Here is a 14,902-nt window from a genome sequence, read left to right as displayed (position 1 = left end):
TTCTTGTTGTTTTTTTCGTTCTTTTGCAACGGGAAAGGTTCTTCGGAGGAGGGGGTTCCGCTTTAGTTTTCGCGCGTAGATTAGCCATGTCAGACGTCGCAATGTACGATGAAGAGCTGAAAGCCTTTGAAGAGCAAATAGGCAGTCTTCTTCGCACACTGGATTCAGCCACAAACCTTGATCATAGACTTGAAAAGTACAATAAGGCTCAGGATCTCATGAAGCGGCTTCACAAAACGTACCACCAATTCAAGGTCGAGGTGCGTTTGCTGGAGGGAAATGAACAAGAAGTCTACGAAAGGCGTGGCCAAACGCATCTTCTTACAATCACACAATTAAAAGGAGAGTTGCAGTCGAAAAAAGTGGAAGTTATGCCCTTAAGTGGTGGGGGGGGAAGAAACACATGGTCTCCAAACTCCCCAGCCAATGACGGAAAAGATGAGGCTCNTTATGCCCTTAAGTGGTGGGGGGGGAAGAAACACATGGTCTCCAAACTCCCCAGCCAATGACGGAAAAGATGAGGCTCGTGCAGCGGCGCGGCGCGTTACGGCCATTCAAGGATCTACGCTAGAATCTTTGGCAATGACAGAACGTTTGCTAAACGATACAGAAACTGTAGGCAACGATGCGGCAACACAATTGCGCGTGCAGACGGAGCAAATACAGCGGGTTAACGAAAATCTGGACGAACTGGATTCCGAAGTCGATCGAGCAAAAAAAGAGCTGAACGCTTTCATTCGTCGTATGATGACTGACAGNCGAAAATCTGGACGAACTGGATTCCGAAGTCGATCGAGCAAAAAAAGAGCTGAACGCTTTCATTCGTCGTATGATGACTGACAGAATAATTATCTGTTTTACAGTTCTCATATTGATTGGTATCATCGTTATTATTGTTCTGAAGGTAGTCAAGAAGAAGTGAAGTACTACACAACAGTTTTTGCTGCCTACGAGTGTACAAATGTGAAGTCCATGGAATGTTTGGCTTGAAGTCAGTGTTTGAGGTTTCCGTGCTATGTACTCCATTTAATTTTCCTTTTCTTTTGTTTTTGATCTTTTTCTTCCCTCTCATCCTTGTTTTATATAGTACGGGTGTGTGTCTGCCTGCATTTGTGTATGTGTGTTAAATGGGCCAAGCATCTTCATTTGCCTTGCGCTCAGTGGACAGAGGGCTTCGACGGTTTCTCCATCAACGGAGTAGCGAGAAGCATTCTCCACTGCAGGAGGGTGGCGACGAGGAAAGTGGGTTTTTCACTTCCACCGGCCCGCGGAAGGATACGGACATCTATTTCTTTACCGTTAACGATTTGCGTGCTCTGGCGGCGTTCTTGCCAGAGTGTCTTTCTGCTGTAGATCTTCATCATTTGCCACTGTTGTTTGTATTGGACGGTGACAGAGATGGGTTGTTTTCCCTCAACGACTTGAAACAGTTTATCGCGTGGGCGATAGAAACGCTCCCCTCCGAAACATCTCTGGACGACGTAACCGAGGTATTAAGGGGGCGAACCGTGTTACGCTGCTGGCTTTCATGCCATGTGGAATCTCAAAAACAGCGTGGAGGAAAAGGGGTCTGCGCTGCACGGGAGGAGAGTCATGACTCTGATAGCCGAGAGTCTCGGGTGTATTTTGTGCGCTGGGCACTCAAGCTACTGGAATCCGCTGAAACGGAAGATTTTTCATCGTCATTTGCTTTTACGCCATCTTCATTGTTACCCTTCCCAAGTGATCCCAGTGACGTGGCGCGAGACGAGTTACTCGGTGCTTCCGAAGGGAAACCGTTGGTTGCACGCATCGTGGCGTTAGAATTTGGAGAAAAGCCTTCTCTCACGGGCGCCAGCACAGACAAACAGTCGTATCGAGACGTCTATGAGGATCCTCCTCCTTTACCACCGGAATTTAACGTGCATGCCGTACCGCTATCGTCACCGCGGCGACCCGCTTCTGCCCGTTTTTGTGGCCAACGAAATAAAAGGGAAAGTGTGGAAAGTAGCAGGGACTCGCCTCGAAACGTATTTGGCATAAAGGCTTTGGAAGAATTGTATCAAGACCTTAGCGTTGGGGAGCTATACGGATTGTCGTTCTGGGGCCTGTGTCAAATGCTCTCTCCCCAAGGTGCGGAAGAAGTAGAGAAGGCGGCCTCTCTACAAAAGAGTGATGCGACAGTTACATGGATGGATGCCGAAACAGCTGTTAACCATCATTTGCAACTGGCATGCAACTCTGACACACAAACGGAACCTGTGTCCTCTTTTTGTGTCACGACGGAGGCAGTAGAAGGGTTCCTCATGTGTTTCTGTAAGGCGTACTGGAACACGCTGAGGCGCTTGGGGTTGAGACCCTCCGATGGAGCTGTAGCTGAGCGGTAATGGAGGGGAGTGGTGGGAATGTGCATGTTTTTCAAGAGAGCTGTTGTTTCTGCTTCTCACTCACGGAACGGGTTGATGGAATCGACTATTTTTTTTCTTGTCTGCTCTGTTTAATAGACAATAAAACCATCAGGACAATAATAATGCGTTCGCAGTTTACAAAGCTGAACACTGTGCTACCTCTCGCTGAACTTCCAGTCGAGCTGCAGAAGCTTGCCCAGTCTGCAGTCGACGCACATCACAACGCCTATTGTCCATACTCTAACTTTGCTGTGGGGGCTGCTCTTCTTCATGATGATCAAAAAATAACAGCCGGGTGCAACTATGAAAACTGCGTGTACAAGGGGTGCTGTGCTGAGGTATGTGCCATTGTGAAGGGGAACTCCCAGGGGCACCGCACGGCAGATGCAGTCGCTATCTATGGGTGCAGCAAAGCGCCGAATGCTGCAAATCCCCCACCTGACACGCTCACGCCCCCGTGTGGTTTTTGTCGTCAGTCTCTTATTGAGGTTGCAGACTTATCTGATAATTTGGATAGATTTCTTGTCGTCCTCGTTACCTTTGACAAGAAGCACGCAAAGGTGATCAAATTGAGCGAACTGGTTCCCCTCAAGTTCGGTCCTTCTAACATCGGCATGGACATATCCAAGCTGGCGAAGGGCGCGCAACTGAAGGAGTAGAAAAGGGGTCCATGAAAACGAAAAAAAACGAACACATATAATTTTTTCTGCATTATTTAGACTAATAACGTGGGTCGTTGACGATAGCACGCAGGGGTGCAATAACAGTAGTAGGGATCGGGAGGAAAAAGAGCCAATAAAAGGGTGGCATCAATGAAAAATCGTCTCTGTGTGTACGGGAACTGGCTCGCAGTGCCCTACTTTGACCTTGCCTGTGTTAATCTGACCCTGCTTCTTCTTCATCTGGGTACATCTTTAAACAATTTCACAGAAAGTCTACATGTTCAAAAGGGAAGCAGATCCAAAAGCCACTCCAAGCAACACCGAAAAATGCTCCCCTGAACCAAAGAGCGACGCGTCCGCCAAGACGAATGAAAGAAGCGATCAGGATGAAGTCGCTAAACCAGAAAAACAGGCCTACTTGATGTTATTGCTCTCTGATTATCCATAGTATCACGCGGCCACCATTATACTAACGACGAATAGAGTAATAAGAAATATTTGGACCTCGCCGCACTTAAGGCTTCCAGAGGTTCGTTTTTTTTTTTTTTTAACAAATATCTCTTCTATAATTTTTCACACATATATGTATTTTCACTTTCATTTGTTTTTCCTTTTGCATGTGGTCTTGTACGCTTCCCAGCCTCTGTTGTCTTTGTTTGTTTCGTTTTCCTAATCTCTTCCGTCATAAATAAATGCAATTTCTGGCTCTTGGATGTGTCGGGGATTGTTTCACATTTTATGGAGTATTCATGCAACTGTCCTCGTGCGCCATCGAAGGACTTTTTTTCGCGTTGTTTAGTCTAACCTCATGTGGGGACGCTGTGGTTTGAAAGGCTCTGTTGAGGTGATGACTGTGGGCCTGTTTTGTTTTTGTGTGTGTGTGTGTGTGTGTGTATGTGTGCTACTGCGACGCTTTGTACCCCTCTTTTTTTTTTCAGCCGTGCCGTGTGAGAGGCGATTGCTTTCAAAGTGACTCTGAAAGATGTTGATAGGGTACTGCTGGGGAACTGCACCATCGAGCGGTCAACGCAAAAAAAAAGTGGTGCATTCTTGATACAGAAGGGTCCAGCGGTGTGACAAAGGCGGTTACGACGCTCTCGCAGCCGGGCCGGTGTTGTGAAGGCGGCATCCTGACTTCATTTGCATGCATTGCTGTTCTTGTTTCTTAGCAGCCCGGTGCGACACATAGGCACCAGATTCGTTGCTGTGTCGCAGTGGAAATAAAGAAATGGGATACTCAGATTCGGAGAATGTGATGATTGCTTCGTGGAACGCACGCACACACCGCTATCCCTGTGTGAATCTCTTTCCCCTATTCTGTAATATATTTGTTTCCTTTTCGTTGTGTTCTCCAGAGAAAAGAGCATCATGGCGCGCAGCGAAGATGGGATGCAGGCTGATTCTAACAGTGGCAGTGAGACCGTCTATCCGCTCTCCGCCGAAGAGGTTGTGGATGCCGCCTACGTCCACCCTGGCGCAAGAAAGCTCTTCGACAGGTCACCGATATTTCGGCGGATTCCTGTCTTCGGAGAAGCGGTAAAGGGCTTTGGTCCGAGGTGCGTCATTTCACTTGGCTTGATCCAGTTCCTTTGTAAAGGTGTTGCCAACTACCTCATCGCCTATTCTATACTTCCCATGTTCACGCGCCGCTACGGCCTAACGGGAATGGAGTACCAACGAATGGTGGGCGTGACCAAGTTGGGAACGTCTGTTAAGCCGCTTGTGGCGGTCCTCAGCGACATGTTCGCGTTGTTCAGCTACACCAAGCGATGGTACTGTGCGGCGTCATGTGTGCTTGGGGCTGGAATGGCTGTTGGCTACGGCCTCCTTCCGGCTGCGCCCGCAAGCGCAGCCACTGCCGCAGCGTTTGTCTTCCTCACAGGTTTCAGCAAATCCAATGTGGACATCCTTATTGAGGGGCACTACAGTCGCCTGATGCATCATCGACCAGAATCAGGGCCTGCGCTGGTAAGTTGGGTCTGGTGGTTCATTATGATCGGTGCCATTGTGGCTTCTTTTCTCCAGGGGCCGCTCTCCGACGCGCATTTGGAGCACATTGGTATTTTTGTTTCCGCCGCGCTGCAGCTCCTCACATCTGTCTTCTTTGTGTTTAACTGGATTGAGGAGAAACCCAACCGCGAGGAGCGCATGGAAGACCAGCGCATGGCACGGGCAGCGATGCTGAATGAAGTGCAGGAAACGAAGCTGGGTGACGGAGATCCTACCGTGGCTGAGGGGAATGTTGTGCAGGACGGTGGCGACTTGGTTGACCTCTCCGCGTATGAGCCGTTCGATGAGCTGGATGATTCTGATGAGCCGCTGCCTATCCGCGAGTTATGCTGCGGCGCTGTGGAGTTCAATACCGAGGTCCTCAGCCGCAATCGTTTGGTGCTCATCTACTCAGCTCTGATGGCGGTTGGTGTGGTGAGTATGGCGATTGTGACAATTCTCGGTACGAAGCAAGATCTTCTCATTGCTTCTGTAACTGTCTCCGTCTTTCTTGGCGCCTTCGCGTTCTATGCATTGCCCAAAATGGTTGCAAAAGTCAGCCTGTATATATTCGCTCACATGGCGTTCTATCTACAGTTCCCCGGCGCATTGGATACATTCTACACTGCTGGACCAGACTGCCTTCCTGACGGCCCACAATTCAACCTGTTCTTCTACTACACGATTGGCTCGGTTATTGGAAACGTTGGTGGTATTGTGGGTGTAACGCTCTTCTCGTATGTGTTCTCTAAGCGAAGCTACCGCCTGAGCTTTATCATTACAATGATGGTGCAAATATTGGGGAGTGTGTTTGATATCATCATCGTCAAGCGCTGGAACATACGTGTTGGCATCAATGATCACATAATGTACGTTATGGGCGATCAGATTGTCTACCAGGTGTGCTACATGCTCAGTTGGATGCCATGTGTGCTGCTGATTTCGCGTGTTTGCCCTAAAGGAGCGGAAAGCATGGTGTACTCCGTGCTTGCGGGTTTCGCCAACCTTGGGCTGGCTATGTCAAACAACTTTGGTTCAATCCTGATGGAGCACGCGTTTCCTGTGGTGACGAAACCCCCCTGCGACTTCCACAACGTGCCGATGCTGCTGCTGATTGGGCATTTCCTCCTTCCGCTCATTAGCATTGCGCTCGTCTTTGTCTTGATTCCGAATGCCCGTGTATGTGATGATATTGACCTGGACGGCAATGTTAAGCTGAAGAAGGGCGACGAGGAAGGCAACGCAATAGGGACCAGCCAGGAGTGAGCCTGAAGAGGACTAACCCCATAGGCCCCAATGGCGCGAAGGCGTGCAGAAGACAGGAAACAAGCAGCTTTCGACGTGTTCGAGATCTGTGGGCCGTGAAATATAATTTGCTTCTTTTTTTTCTTCGTTTTTTCTTCCTTTCCTCTTTCCTCTTTCCTCTCTCCCCAGACCAGCTGCGTCTCTGTTTGCGTTTTTGTTACCGGATACCGCTGTGTGTTGTACATCCCTTAATTTCACATGCGGCCCTGTTTCTGCCACAGCTGTCCCCTTCTTCTGTCGTTTTTTTTTTTGTTTGTTTGTTTGTTTATATCCCGCTCGGGTTTCCGCCTCCGGAAGCCGAGTATTGGGCAGAAAAGGGGTAATGTTTTTTTCCCCCTTCCTTTTTAAACGCATTCACTACAAAGGCTACAGCTACGTCAATCAGTCCTAATGGTCATGATTTCTCAGATGTAAGTTTTGTATGGGCTCTTTGTTTCTTTTTTTTTTTGTTTTAATCGGTATATTTTCATCTACCTTCATGTATTTCTTTTTTTTAAACCGTTTTTCATTGCCTTTTGGTAGGGTCTTCTCACGCCGACGCGGCACACGTGTTGTAGATGAAATGTTTTCTTCTTTTTGGTATACCCCCGCTACCGCCTTCCTTCCACTTTGCTCATTCCACGCATTGTTCTGCCTCACCGTTTGTCCCTCACTCGCGCCTCATTCCGCATTGTTTCGAAAGGCAGACGATCCCCCTCCAAGCGCTTCGAAGCTCAGCCAGAGAGAAAGTGACATGGACGACTCGACGGCACGCAGCACTGCGACAGAGGAGGCTCCATCCACCGCACCTGCTGCAAGCCCCGCAGCTCCTGTTGCCCCGGCGGTGCTCTCACGTGGTATCTGCGGGGTGAAGGCGGAGTATCTCCGTCCCGCACCGATGCGTGTCACGCTCGACGCAGAGGGGCGCACGCGGGGGATGAACAAGGGGGCGGAGCGGTTGCGGTCCTCCACGGTTGATGGGACGCAGCGTCCTTCCTTTGACGGGGAGTCGAACTTCTTTCATGGCGAGGTCCTGCAGCGCATCAAGGCGATTGTGCGACAGCGCAACACAGTGACCAAGCGCGCACGCGACAGCGATAACAATTGTGAGCCGAAGCCAGATAAGGTGCCGCTGGTGGACGAAGGTGAGACTTCTGTGGAGCCGAGCAACACCAATGGTGTCGGGGACGCAGCACAGCAGCATGTGGAGCACGCCGCCACCAGAAACAGTGACACACCGCGTGTCGTCAGCAGCGGCAGCGAAGAGGCTCTGCGTGAGAACGCAGCGCGGCGAAGCGCACTCTTTTCGAATAAGCTGGTACTGGCGCCTCTCACTACGGTGGGCAATCTTCCGTTCCGTCGCGTGTGCAAGGAGTACGGCGCCGACGTCACAATGAGCGAGATGGCACTTGTGTACAACCTCAACCATTTGCAAAAAAGCGAGTGGTCGCTGCTGCGCCGCCACGAGTCTGAGGATATATTCGGCATTCAAATCGCTGTCTCACGGCCGCAGGACGCCTTGACGTGGGCGCAGGCCATCGAAGCGTCTGATTTTTCATACGATTTTGTCGACATTAACTGCGGCTGTCCTGTTGATAAGATAGTGAACTCCGGTTGTGGTTGTGGCCTTTGGGAGCGGAAGGGGAACCGACTAAAGGAAGTTGTGCAGTCGTTGGTGCATCACCAGTCAAAGCCCGTCAGCATCAAGTGCCGCATTGGACCCAACGAAGATGTCCCGCTCCTGCACAACCAGATTGGCGACTACGCAGGGTATGGAGCTGCCGCCGTCACAATTCACGGCCGCTCGCGCAAGCAACGCTACACGAAGCTGGCGAACTGGTCGTACATTGATGACTGCGCCACGCGGACGGCTCTGCCTGTAATCGGGAACGGCGACATCTTCTCATACGAAGACATTGTCAGTCACCGCGAGCAGTGCCCGCATGTCAGTTCATACATGATTGGACGGGGTGCGCTCATTAAGCCGTGGATCTTCGAGGAGATCAAGGCGGGACAGACGAGGGATATCAGCAGCCATGAGCGCTTTGAGATGTTGCGACGCTTCTGCGACCACGGCCTGGCTCACTGGGGCTCGGACGAGCGTGGGGTTCTCACCACTCGGCGCTTTCTCTGCGAGTGGCTCTCCTTCCTCTGCCGCTATGTGCCTGTCGGGCTGCTCGAGCGGCTGCCACAACGCATTAACGAGAGGCCACCATTCTACGAGGGGCGTGACGAGTTGGAGACACTCATGGCGAGTGATAGTGCGGTGGACTGGATCCGGATCAGTGAGATGCTGCTCGGCCCTGCCGGTGATAAGTTCAAATTTACACCGAAGCACAAAAGCAGCAGCTACGCAACCAGCGGAGCGACGAGCGAGATGGACATGAATGTGGAGGGTTGATGCCAGCAATGGGTGGGGGGGGGAGCACTGACGAGAAAATGTGATGCGTCGTATAGCATTGATTCGCCAGTTAGGTCGTTTCTCCAGTCTCTCTTGCGGTTCGTCTACCCGCGTAACGCGAGGGAAGCGCATGATTAACACGACGTGATGAGGCAGAAAGAATGATTAAAGCGATACGCACTGTTGATTATGTGTTGATAGATGCTGCACATCGATTCCATCATGTGGTTGGAGGTGTAAAAAAAAAAATACATGTTCTTCTTTTCGCTGTGGCTCTTTCTTCTTTTTTTTTTACTTTTTTTCTTTTCTTGTGCTGCTCGTTGTTCTTCGTGCGCACCACACATGCACGGTGTACTTTCGGTTGTTTCCTTGTCGTCAGATTAGGTGTGAAACGCACTCTATGATGAAGAACTGTGCTCTTTCATATGCGCATCGCGCTGTGGGCATGGCGATGGCTACGGTGCTTCTTTTCGTCCTCGTAATGGCTGCGGCCGCTGTTGCTGCGCCGGTGGAGTGGATGCCGCCGCTGGCCAGCAAGGCGCCACGGAGAGGCATGCTGCCGGAGGAAATGATGGCGCCCGAAATCATACCAAAAGGTGCGACAGACAACGCACCGGATTCCTGCCGCTCCGGGGTGCACTTGGAGTGGACAACACGGGTGGGCAGCAGCGTGTTCGCCACCCCACGCATCGTTGACTTGAGCCACAACGGCAACAAGGAGATCCTCGTGCCAACTTACACGCAGTACCTGGAAGCCCTCGACGGCAGCACCGGCGAAGATGTGGCAGGCTTCCCCTTCGTGCACCCAAACTTCAAATCCTACGCTAGCCCGCTGCCGGTTGACATGGACGGTGACGGAAAGACGGAGTGGCTTGTCGCCATGTATACAGGGGAGCTGATGGTGTTCGGCGACGATGGAAAGGCGCGTGGAGCGGTGCAAGTACCCCCATTGCCTGTCAAAAAGAACTGGGCAAGCCACAACCTCACCAAAGACGATGCAGTGAATTTTAAACTAAAGGATGTGCAGAGGTCGGAGGAATGGGTGCGACAGGTCTTGCGAGCGAGGCGAATGGTTGACATGACGCCCCGATTCGGGCACTTACGTCGCAATATGAACCACACCTACAACCGTACCAACACCACTGATGCCGCTGCGGTAGCAGCACCACCACGAGAATTTCGAAAAGCGACGAGGGAAGAGGCAGCAGAGCCCGGGCGCCGCCTCGCGGAGGCTGGAGTAGAGGACGGTGCTGGCATGGGTGACAAAGACGGCATACCGCCTCCCAAAAGGGTGGACTTTGATGACAATGACCATGATATGGACGATGTAGACGATCTAATGGATGATGGGCCCGAGCCGGTTGAAGCAGAGACGAAACCGCAAGGTATTGGTACCGACGGCTGGCTTAGCTCGGAAGCGAAGGCCTCGATGGACCTGCTATATCACCAGGAACTCTACAGGAGCAGTGTCAACTATGAGGGTGAGAAGGATGCCTTTAACTTCCGTAACATGCGGAGTCCGTCGGCGGTGATTGTGGCCGAGGATGAGGTTGCCGTTGACCCGCACATCATGTCCACTCCAGTCATTGCGGACGTGGATGGCAATGGTGACCTCGACATCGTCCTGCATCTCAGCTACTACTTTGATCCTAAGGCATATGAGGGCGAGCGAGCGGAGCTCCTCCCGGCCGACATCAATATGGACGACTACGTGGCAGATGCACTTATGGTTCTCAACCTCGTCACTGGAGAAGTGAAGTGGATGAAGGTGCTGCACCTCACGACAAAGAAGGATGCAACCCCCGCCTATGCACTCTCCTCACCCACCGTCGTTAACCCTGACGAAGACAGGCAGCAGGATATTTTCGTTACAACAACCGCCGGTGCCATCTTCGGCTTCACTGGGCAAGGAAGGCCGATCAGCGGTTGGCCGGTGTGGATGAGCGGTCCCATAACAGCTACCGCAGCGGTGGAGGATGTGGATGCTGATGGCTCGCTTGACGTCTGCGCTGCTGACACGAGCGGCAAAATTGCATGCTTTACGGCGAAGGGAAAGAAGCTCTGGGGCAACTCGGTTGCCGGCGCCATTACCGACCACATCACATTCGGTGACGTGGACGGCGATGGAAACCTCGATTTAGCATTTGGCACGTCATCTGGGATGCTCTACGCCGTGCAGGGTCGTGACGGAAAGTTGTTACCGCACTTTCCCGTTGCGACGGAGGGCCCTATTATCGCCTCGCCACTGCTCGTGAATCTCAACAACTCGATGGTTAAGAGTAACGAAGAAGGCCTGCACATCGTTGTCCCTTCCCACGATGGCGTTCTGTACGTTGTGAGCGGCACCACTGGCTGTGTGGATGGTATCGACATGGGGGAGAAGTCCTCTGCGATGGTGCTTGCCGATGACATGGCCGGAAACGGTAAGTTAGACCTCATCGTCAGCACGCTCAGCGGTAGCGTCATGGTGTTCGAGACACCGGCCACATACCACCCACTTAAGGCGTGGGGCAGCCGCGTCAAATCTACAAACGGCTTCACCGCGTCACAGGGGCATGTTGGCGTCTTTATCCACCCCGACAGCCGTGCGGCACGCGACATCCGCGGTGATACATTCACGCTGTTGGTGACCATCTACGACATGCGCAAGAGCGCTGCATTGAAGCGGCGGTATGGTCTGACCATCACCATCGGCCCACGAGTTCTGGTGCATCAGAAGGTGTACAGTGAGCCAGGCACGTACGCCATCAAGCTGCACGCCCCGTTAGAGAGGATGTACGCCTCTGTCTCTGTGGTGATGTTGATGCCTAACGGGCAGAAGTATGAAGACAGTGTGGCGTTGAGCTTCAATATGCACTTCCTTGAAAGCATCAAGTTTACTTTTTTGCTGCCATTTCTCTTCGCCTGCCTCGCCCTCTCGTTCGTAAGTCGGCGCCACGAAGTAGAGCTACCCACGTACGAGCCGCAATATTATTAGGCCGCGAGATGCAAGAGAGAGTGGGTCGATATGAGGTGGCAAAGAATGGACCTGTGCCCAGCCCCCCTTCGCCCCCTTGTTGGAGAAATGGAATGCATGGAGCGGGTGTGTGTGTGTGCGTAATTATGGTGCAAGATTAGCCTTGCCTTCACCACTGGAAGGCGGATGGAGAGGGGCATAGCTAGAAGCACGTGGGTGGCATTAAGCGCTCTGTTCTTTGCATCTTCCCTTTTCTTTTTGTTTTATGCTGCTGGCTTCCCCTCGTGGAGAGTTCTGTTGTCTCCCTCCCCCCTGCATTGCTCTGTGAAGTGGGACTCGCAGCTGTAGAAACAATAAATGTGGAGGATCTCCGCCATACGCTGGCAGCTGCAGAAGCAGGTATTCGTGGACGCCGTTGGTTACTCCGCTGCCTTCGCGCCGGTGTCGGAGCGCCCCGTCAGCGTGTACCAAATGGCAACGGCGGTGTATTCGCCAGCTGCCACGCAACTCCGGCGTCGCAAAGGACACCACACACGGCAGAAAGAGTACACAGCAAAGATGCGGCTCGTCTCGGGCGCCAGTCGTCTCCAACTCGGCATGCATGACACCGATTGATGGCGAGCGGGGACAGACGCACAGAGCGGATGAGACAGTGGAGTTTAACTGAAGTTGTATGGCCTCAGGGGGCAGGACAGTTCTGCAATATCTGCATTGTGAGAGGCGGAAAGCAAAAAAAAAAGAACACATACACACACACAAACGGCTGTTCCTTGCTTTTTCCTCCAGTTCCTCTGCACTTGCTATGTCCGTTATGTGTTTCTGCGAAGAGAAAACACCATAGCCGGAAGAACAATACAGACGGAGCTTTCTCTCTCTGTGTGTGAAGAGCTGTCGTCATGCCGCCTTCTGTGGCATGCTTTCGCGGTGAGTGGGAGGCGTTGCGTGGACAACGCCCCACCAGCCGCTGTGGGGGGAGGGCGATACTCTGCGCTATGCCATTGGCAAAGGGGCGATGCGTCCGAGAGGCGACGGCGGTTGCACCCACCACGAGCGATGTGCTGATGTGCCCAGGCAAACTGCACGTCAACGTGAGTGCCGTGACACAGCTCCTGTTGTGTACAAAAACGTCGTTTCTTCGGTGTCTTGCCATGATGGCACGGGTGAGCAACACTATGAATGCAAGCGCGATGGAGGCGTACTTTGCGCGAGCAATTGGAGGCGTGCGGTGTCTGTATCACAGAGGAGGGCAACGCGCTCGTGGCCGCACTTTCATTAGCAGTGACGGCGAGGCGTGGCGTGGGTGAAGAAGCAGCAGCAACAGCGGACACCTTCTGGATCCAAATATCGTGGAGTGGTCATTGTAAACGTGCCACGCACGCCAAAGAGTGTGTCTACTCCTCTCTCTATATATTCCTATCTCTCTTTCTCCCTTTTCACTCATTTTGCGATGATGCAAGAGCACCGAGGCGTTGCACACACACACACACACACACACGCATCTATTCATATAAAATAAGCACACTCGTATTGGGAGTAGAATGGTTAGGGTTGGTGAGCNATATTCCTATCTCTCTTTCTCCCTTTTCACTCATTTTGCGATGATGCAAGAGCACCGAGGCGTTGCACACACACACACACACACACACACACACACGCATCTATTCATATAAAATAAGCACACTCGTATTGGGAGTAGAATGGTTAGGGTTGGTGAGCGACGAACCCTCGCCTTGGGTATTGAAGGCAGTGCAAACAAAATCGGTGTGGGAATTGTCGATGATACAGGCGCAGTGCTCTCAAATGAGCGTGAAACCTACATCACTCCAGCAGGAACAGGCTTTCTTCCTCGGGAGACGGCGCAGCACCACACGGCGTACATCCTGCGGCTAGTGCAATCCGCTCTGGCAGCGGCAAAGGTTGAGCCATCCGACATCAGCGTCATCTGCTACACAAAAGGCCCAGGGATGGGGGCACCGCTCGCTGTGGGCTGCACCGTCGCGAAGACGCTGTCATTGCTGTGGTCGGTGCCGTTGGTTGGCGTGAACCACTGCATTGGGCACATAGAGATGGGTCGTGTTGTAACGGGTAGCAAGAACCCCGTGGTGCTCTACGTGAGTGGTGGCAACACGCAGGTAATAGCCTATGCGGAGCACCGCTACCGCATCTTTGGTGAGACAATTGACATTGCGGTGGGGAACTGTCTTGACCGTGCAGCACGACTGCTTGGGCTCTCCAACGATCCTGCACCCGGCTACAACATTGAACAGTGCGCCAAGCGCGGCCGTCTCTTCATTGAGCTCCCGTATGTCGTGAAGGGAATGGACATGTCATTCAGCGGCCTCCTCTCCTTCGTTGAAAGGCTCTTGCAGCATCCTCAGTTCAAGGACAAGGAGAGATGTGCATCCTATTTGTCGTCACTTACTGCAGCACAGCGATGTGCACTTCCTAGTGTGGTACAGTGCGCCGTAGATGAGCCGTTTGGCATCGATGATATTTGTTACTCACTACAAGAAACAATGTTTGCGGTGCTAGCAGAGGTGACCGAAAGAGCCATGTCGCAGTGTGCGTCAAGCGAGGTGCTTATTGTCGGTGGCGTCGGCTGCAACGTCCGGCTGCAAGAAATGATGCGGCAAATGGCGGAATCTCGCGGCGGTTGCTGCTTCGACATGGACGCGCGCTACTGCATAGACAACGGCTGCATGATTGCCTATGCGGGGATGCTGGAGTATCTGGCGGGAGGTTTCACGCCGCTGCCCAACGCCACCATCACGCAAAGGTTCCGCACCNGGAGTATCTGGCGGGAGGTTTCACGCCGCTGCCCAACGCCACCATCACGCAAAGGTTCCGCACCGATGAGGTGAATGTGTCATGGCGTCGCTGAACAGCAACGGCAACAACACCAGCAGCAGCAGCAGCACACACGCACGCAAGAAAGCAAAAACCCTCACAGAAACAAAAAATGCAGGGAACGAGAACTGCTGCATTGCTGCAGCGCGCCGCGATACTATGGAGCGCCCACCACGCAAAGACAGCGCAGGCGCCACGCACCAGGTCAACACGAATAAGATGGGAACGCGCGTATCGCTAAATATTTCCAATGCCACGAATCTCATGGTCCATCAGAATCGGTGGTTGGCTCTCGGGGTGGCAGGCGCCGCGTTGTGTATCTCGCTATCTTTCTTTTCCCTTTTTCGTTGCTCCTCTGTTGCCCCCACCCCACCCC

General features: G+C 52.5%; 10 protein-coding genes across 10 annotated transcripts; all 10 read left to right on the top strand.

Annotated features, from left to right (window-relative positions):
• Positions 1-86: 86 nt before the first annotated feature.
• DQ04_04131090 (hypothetical protein) lies at positions 87-509 on the top strand (the record flags this gene model as incomplete). Its single annotated transcript, XM_009313362.1, has 1 exon — positions 87-509. The coding sequence occupies one exon, from the start codon at positions 87-89 to the stop codon at positions 507-509; it is 423 nt and encodes a 140-aa protein (XP_009311637.1).
• Positions 510-1,127: 618 nt separating this feature from the next.
• Positions 1,128-2,366, top strand: DQ04_04131080 (hypothetical protein; the record flags this gene model as incomplete). Its single annotated transcript, XM_009313361.1, has 1 exon — positions 1,128-2,366. One exon carries the CDS (start codon positions 1,128-1,130, stop codon positions 2,364-2,366), a length of 1,239 nt encoding a protein of 412 aa, XP_009311636.1.
• Positions 2,367-2,509: 143 nt separating this feature from the next.
• On the top strand, positions 2,510-3,046 carry DQ04_04131070 (cytidine deaminase-like protein; the record flags this gene model as incomplete). Its single annotated transcript, XM_009313360.1, has 1 exon — positions 2,510-3,046. The coding sequence occupies one exon, from the start codon at positions 2,510-2,512 to the stop codon at positions 3,044-3,046; it is 537 nt and encodes a 178-aa protein (XP_009311635.1).
• Positions 3,047-4,417: 1,371 nt separating this feature from the next.
• Positions 4,418-6,304, top strand: DQ04_04131060 (putative folate/pteridine transporter; the record flags this gene model as incomplete). The annotated part of the gene is made up of 1 exon (XM_009313359.1): positions 4,418-6,304. The coding sequence occupies one exon, from the start codon at positions 4,418-4,420 to the stop codon at positions 6,302-6,304; it is 1,887 nt and encodes a 628-aa protein (XP_009311634.1).
• Positions 6,305-7,076: 772 nt separating this feature from the next.
• DQ04_04131050 (tRNA-dihydrouridine synthase 3) lies at positions 7,077-8,723 on the top strand (the record flags this gene model as incomplete). The annotated part of the gene is made up of 1 exon (XM_009313358.1): positions 7,077-8,723. The coding sequence occupies one exon, from the start codon at positions 7,077-7,079 to the stop codon at positions 8,721-8,723; it is 1,647 nt and encodes a 548-aa protein (XP_009311633.1).
• A 400-nt stretch (positions 8,724-9,123) lies between these two features.
• Positions 9,124-11,700, top strand: DQ04_04131040 (putative FG-GAP repeat protein, putative,intergrin alpha chain protein; the record flags this gene model as incomplete). The annotated part of the gene is made up of 1 exon (XM_009313357.1): positions 9,124-11,700. The coding sequence occupies one exon, from the start codon at positions 9,124-9,126 to the stop codon at positions 11,698-11,700; it is 2,577 nt and encodes an 858-aa protein (XP_009311632.1).
• A 336-nt stretch (positions 11,701-12,036) lies between these two features.
• DQ04_04131030 (hypothetical protein) lies at positions 12,037-12,294 on the top strand (the record flags this gene model as incomplete). The annotated part of the gene is made up of 1 exon (XM_009313356.1): positions 12,037-12,294. One exon carries the CDS (start codon positions 12,037-12,039, stop codon positions 12,292-12,294), a length of 258 nt encoding a protein of 85 aa, XP_009311631.1.
• Positions 12,295-12,671: 377 nt separating this feature from the next.
• On the top strand, positions 12,672-12,983 carry DQ04_04131020 (hypothetical protein; the record flags this gene model as incomplete). Its single annotated transcript, XM_009313355.1, has 1 exon — positions 12,672-12,983. The coding sequence occupies one exon, from the start codon at positions 12,672-12,674 to the stop codon at positions 12,981-12,983; it is 312 nt and encodes a 103-aa protein (XP_009311630.1).
• Positions 12,984-13,376: 393 nt separating this feature from the next.
• Positions 13,377-14,540, top strand: DQ04_04131010 (putative O-sialoglycoprotein endopeptidase; the record flags this gene model as incomplete). The annotated part of the gene is made up of 1 exon (XM_009313354.1): positions 13,377-14,540. The coding sequence occupies one exon, from the start codon at positions 13,377-13,379 to the stop codon at positions 14,538-14,540; it is 1,164 nt and encodes a 387-aa protein (XP_009311629.1).
• Positions 14,541-14,547: 7 nt separating this feature from the next.
• On the top strand, positions 14,548-14,902 carry DQ04_04131000 (hypothetical protein; the record flags this gene model as incomplete). Its single annotated transcript, XM_009313353.1, has 1 exon — positions 14,548-14,902. A coding segment is annotated over one exon (355 nt), but the record flags the coding sequence as incomplete, so codon positions are not given.

Source organism: Trypanosoma grayi, assembly GCF_000691245.1.
Source record: "Trypanosoma grayi strain ANR4 Tgr_413_V1, whole genome shotgun sequence".
In the NCBI taxonomy this organism is placed as follows: Eukaryota; Euglenozoa; class Kinetoplastea; order Trypanosomatida; family Trypanosomatidae; genus Trypanosoma; species Trypanosoma grayi.
This window is presented reverse-complemented; position numbering and strand designations above follow the sequence as displayed.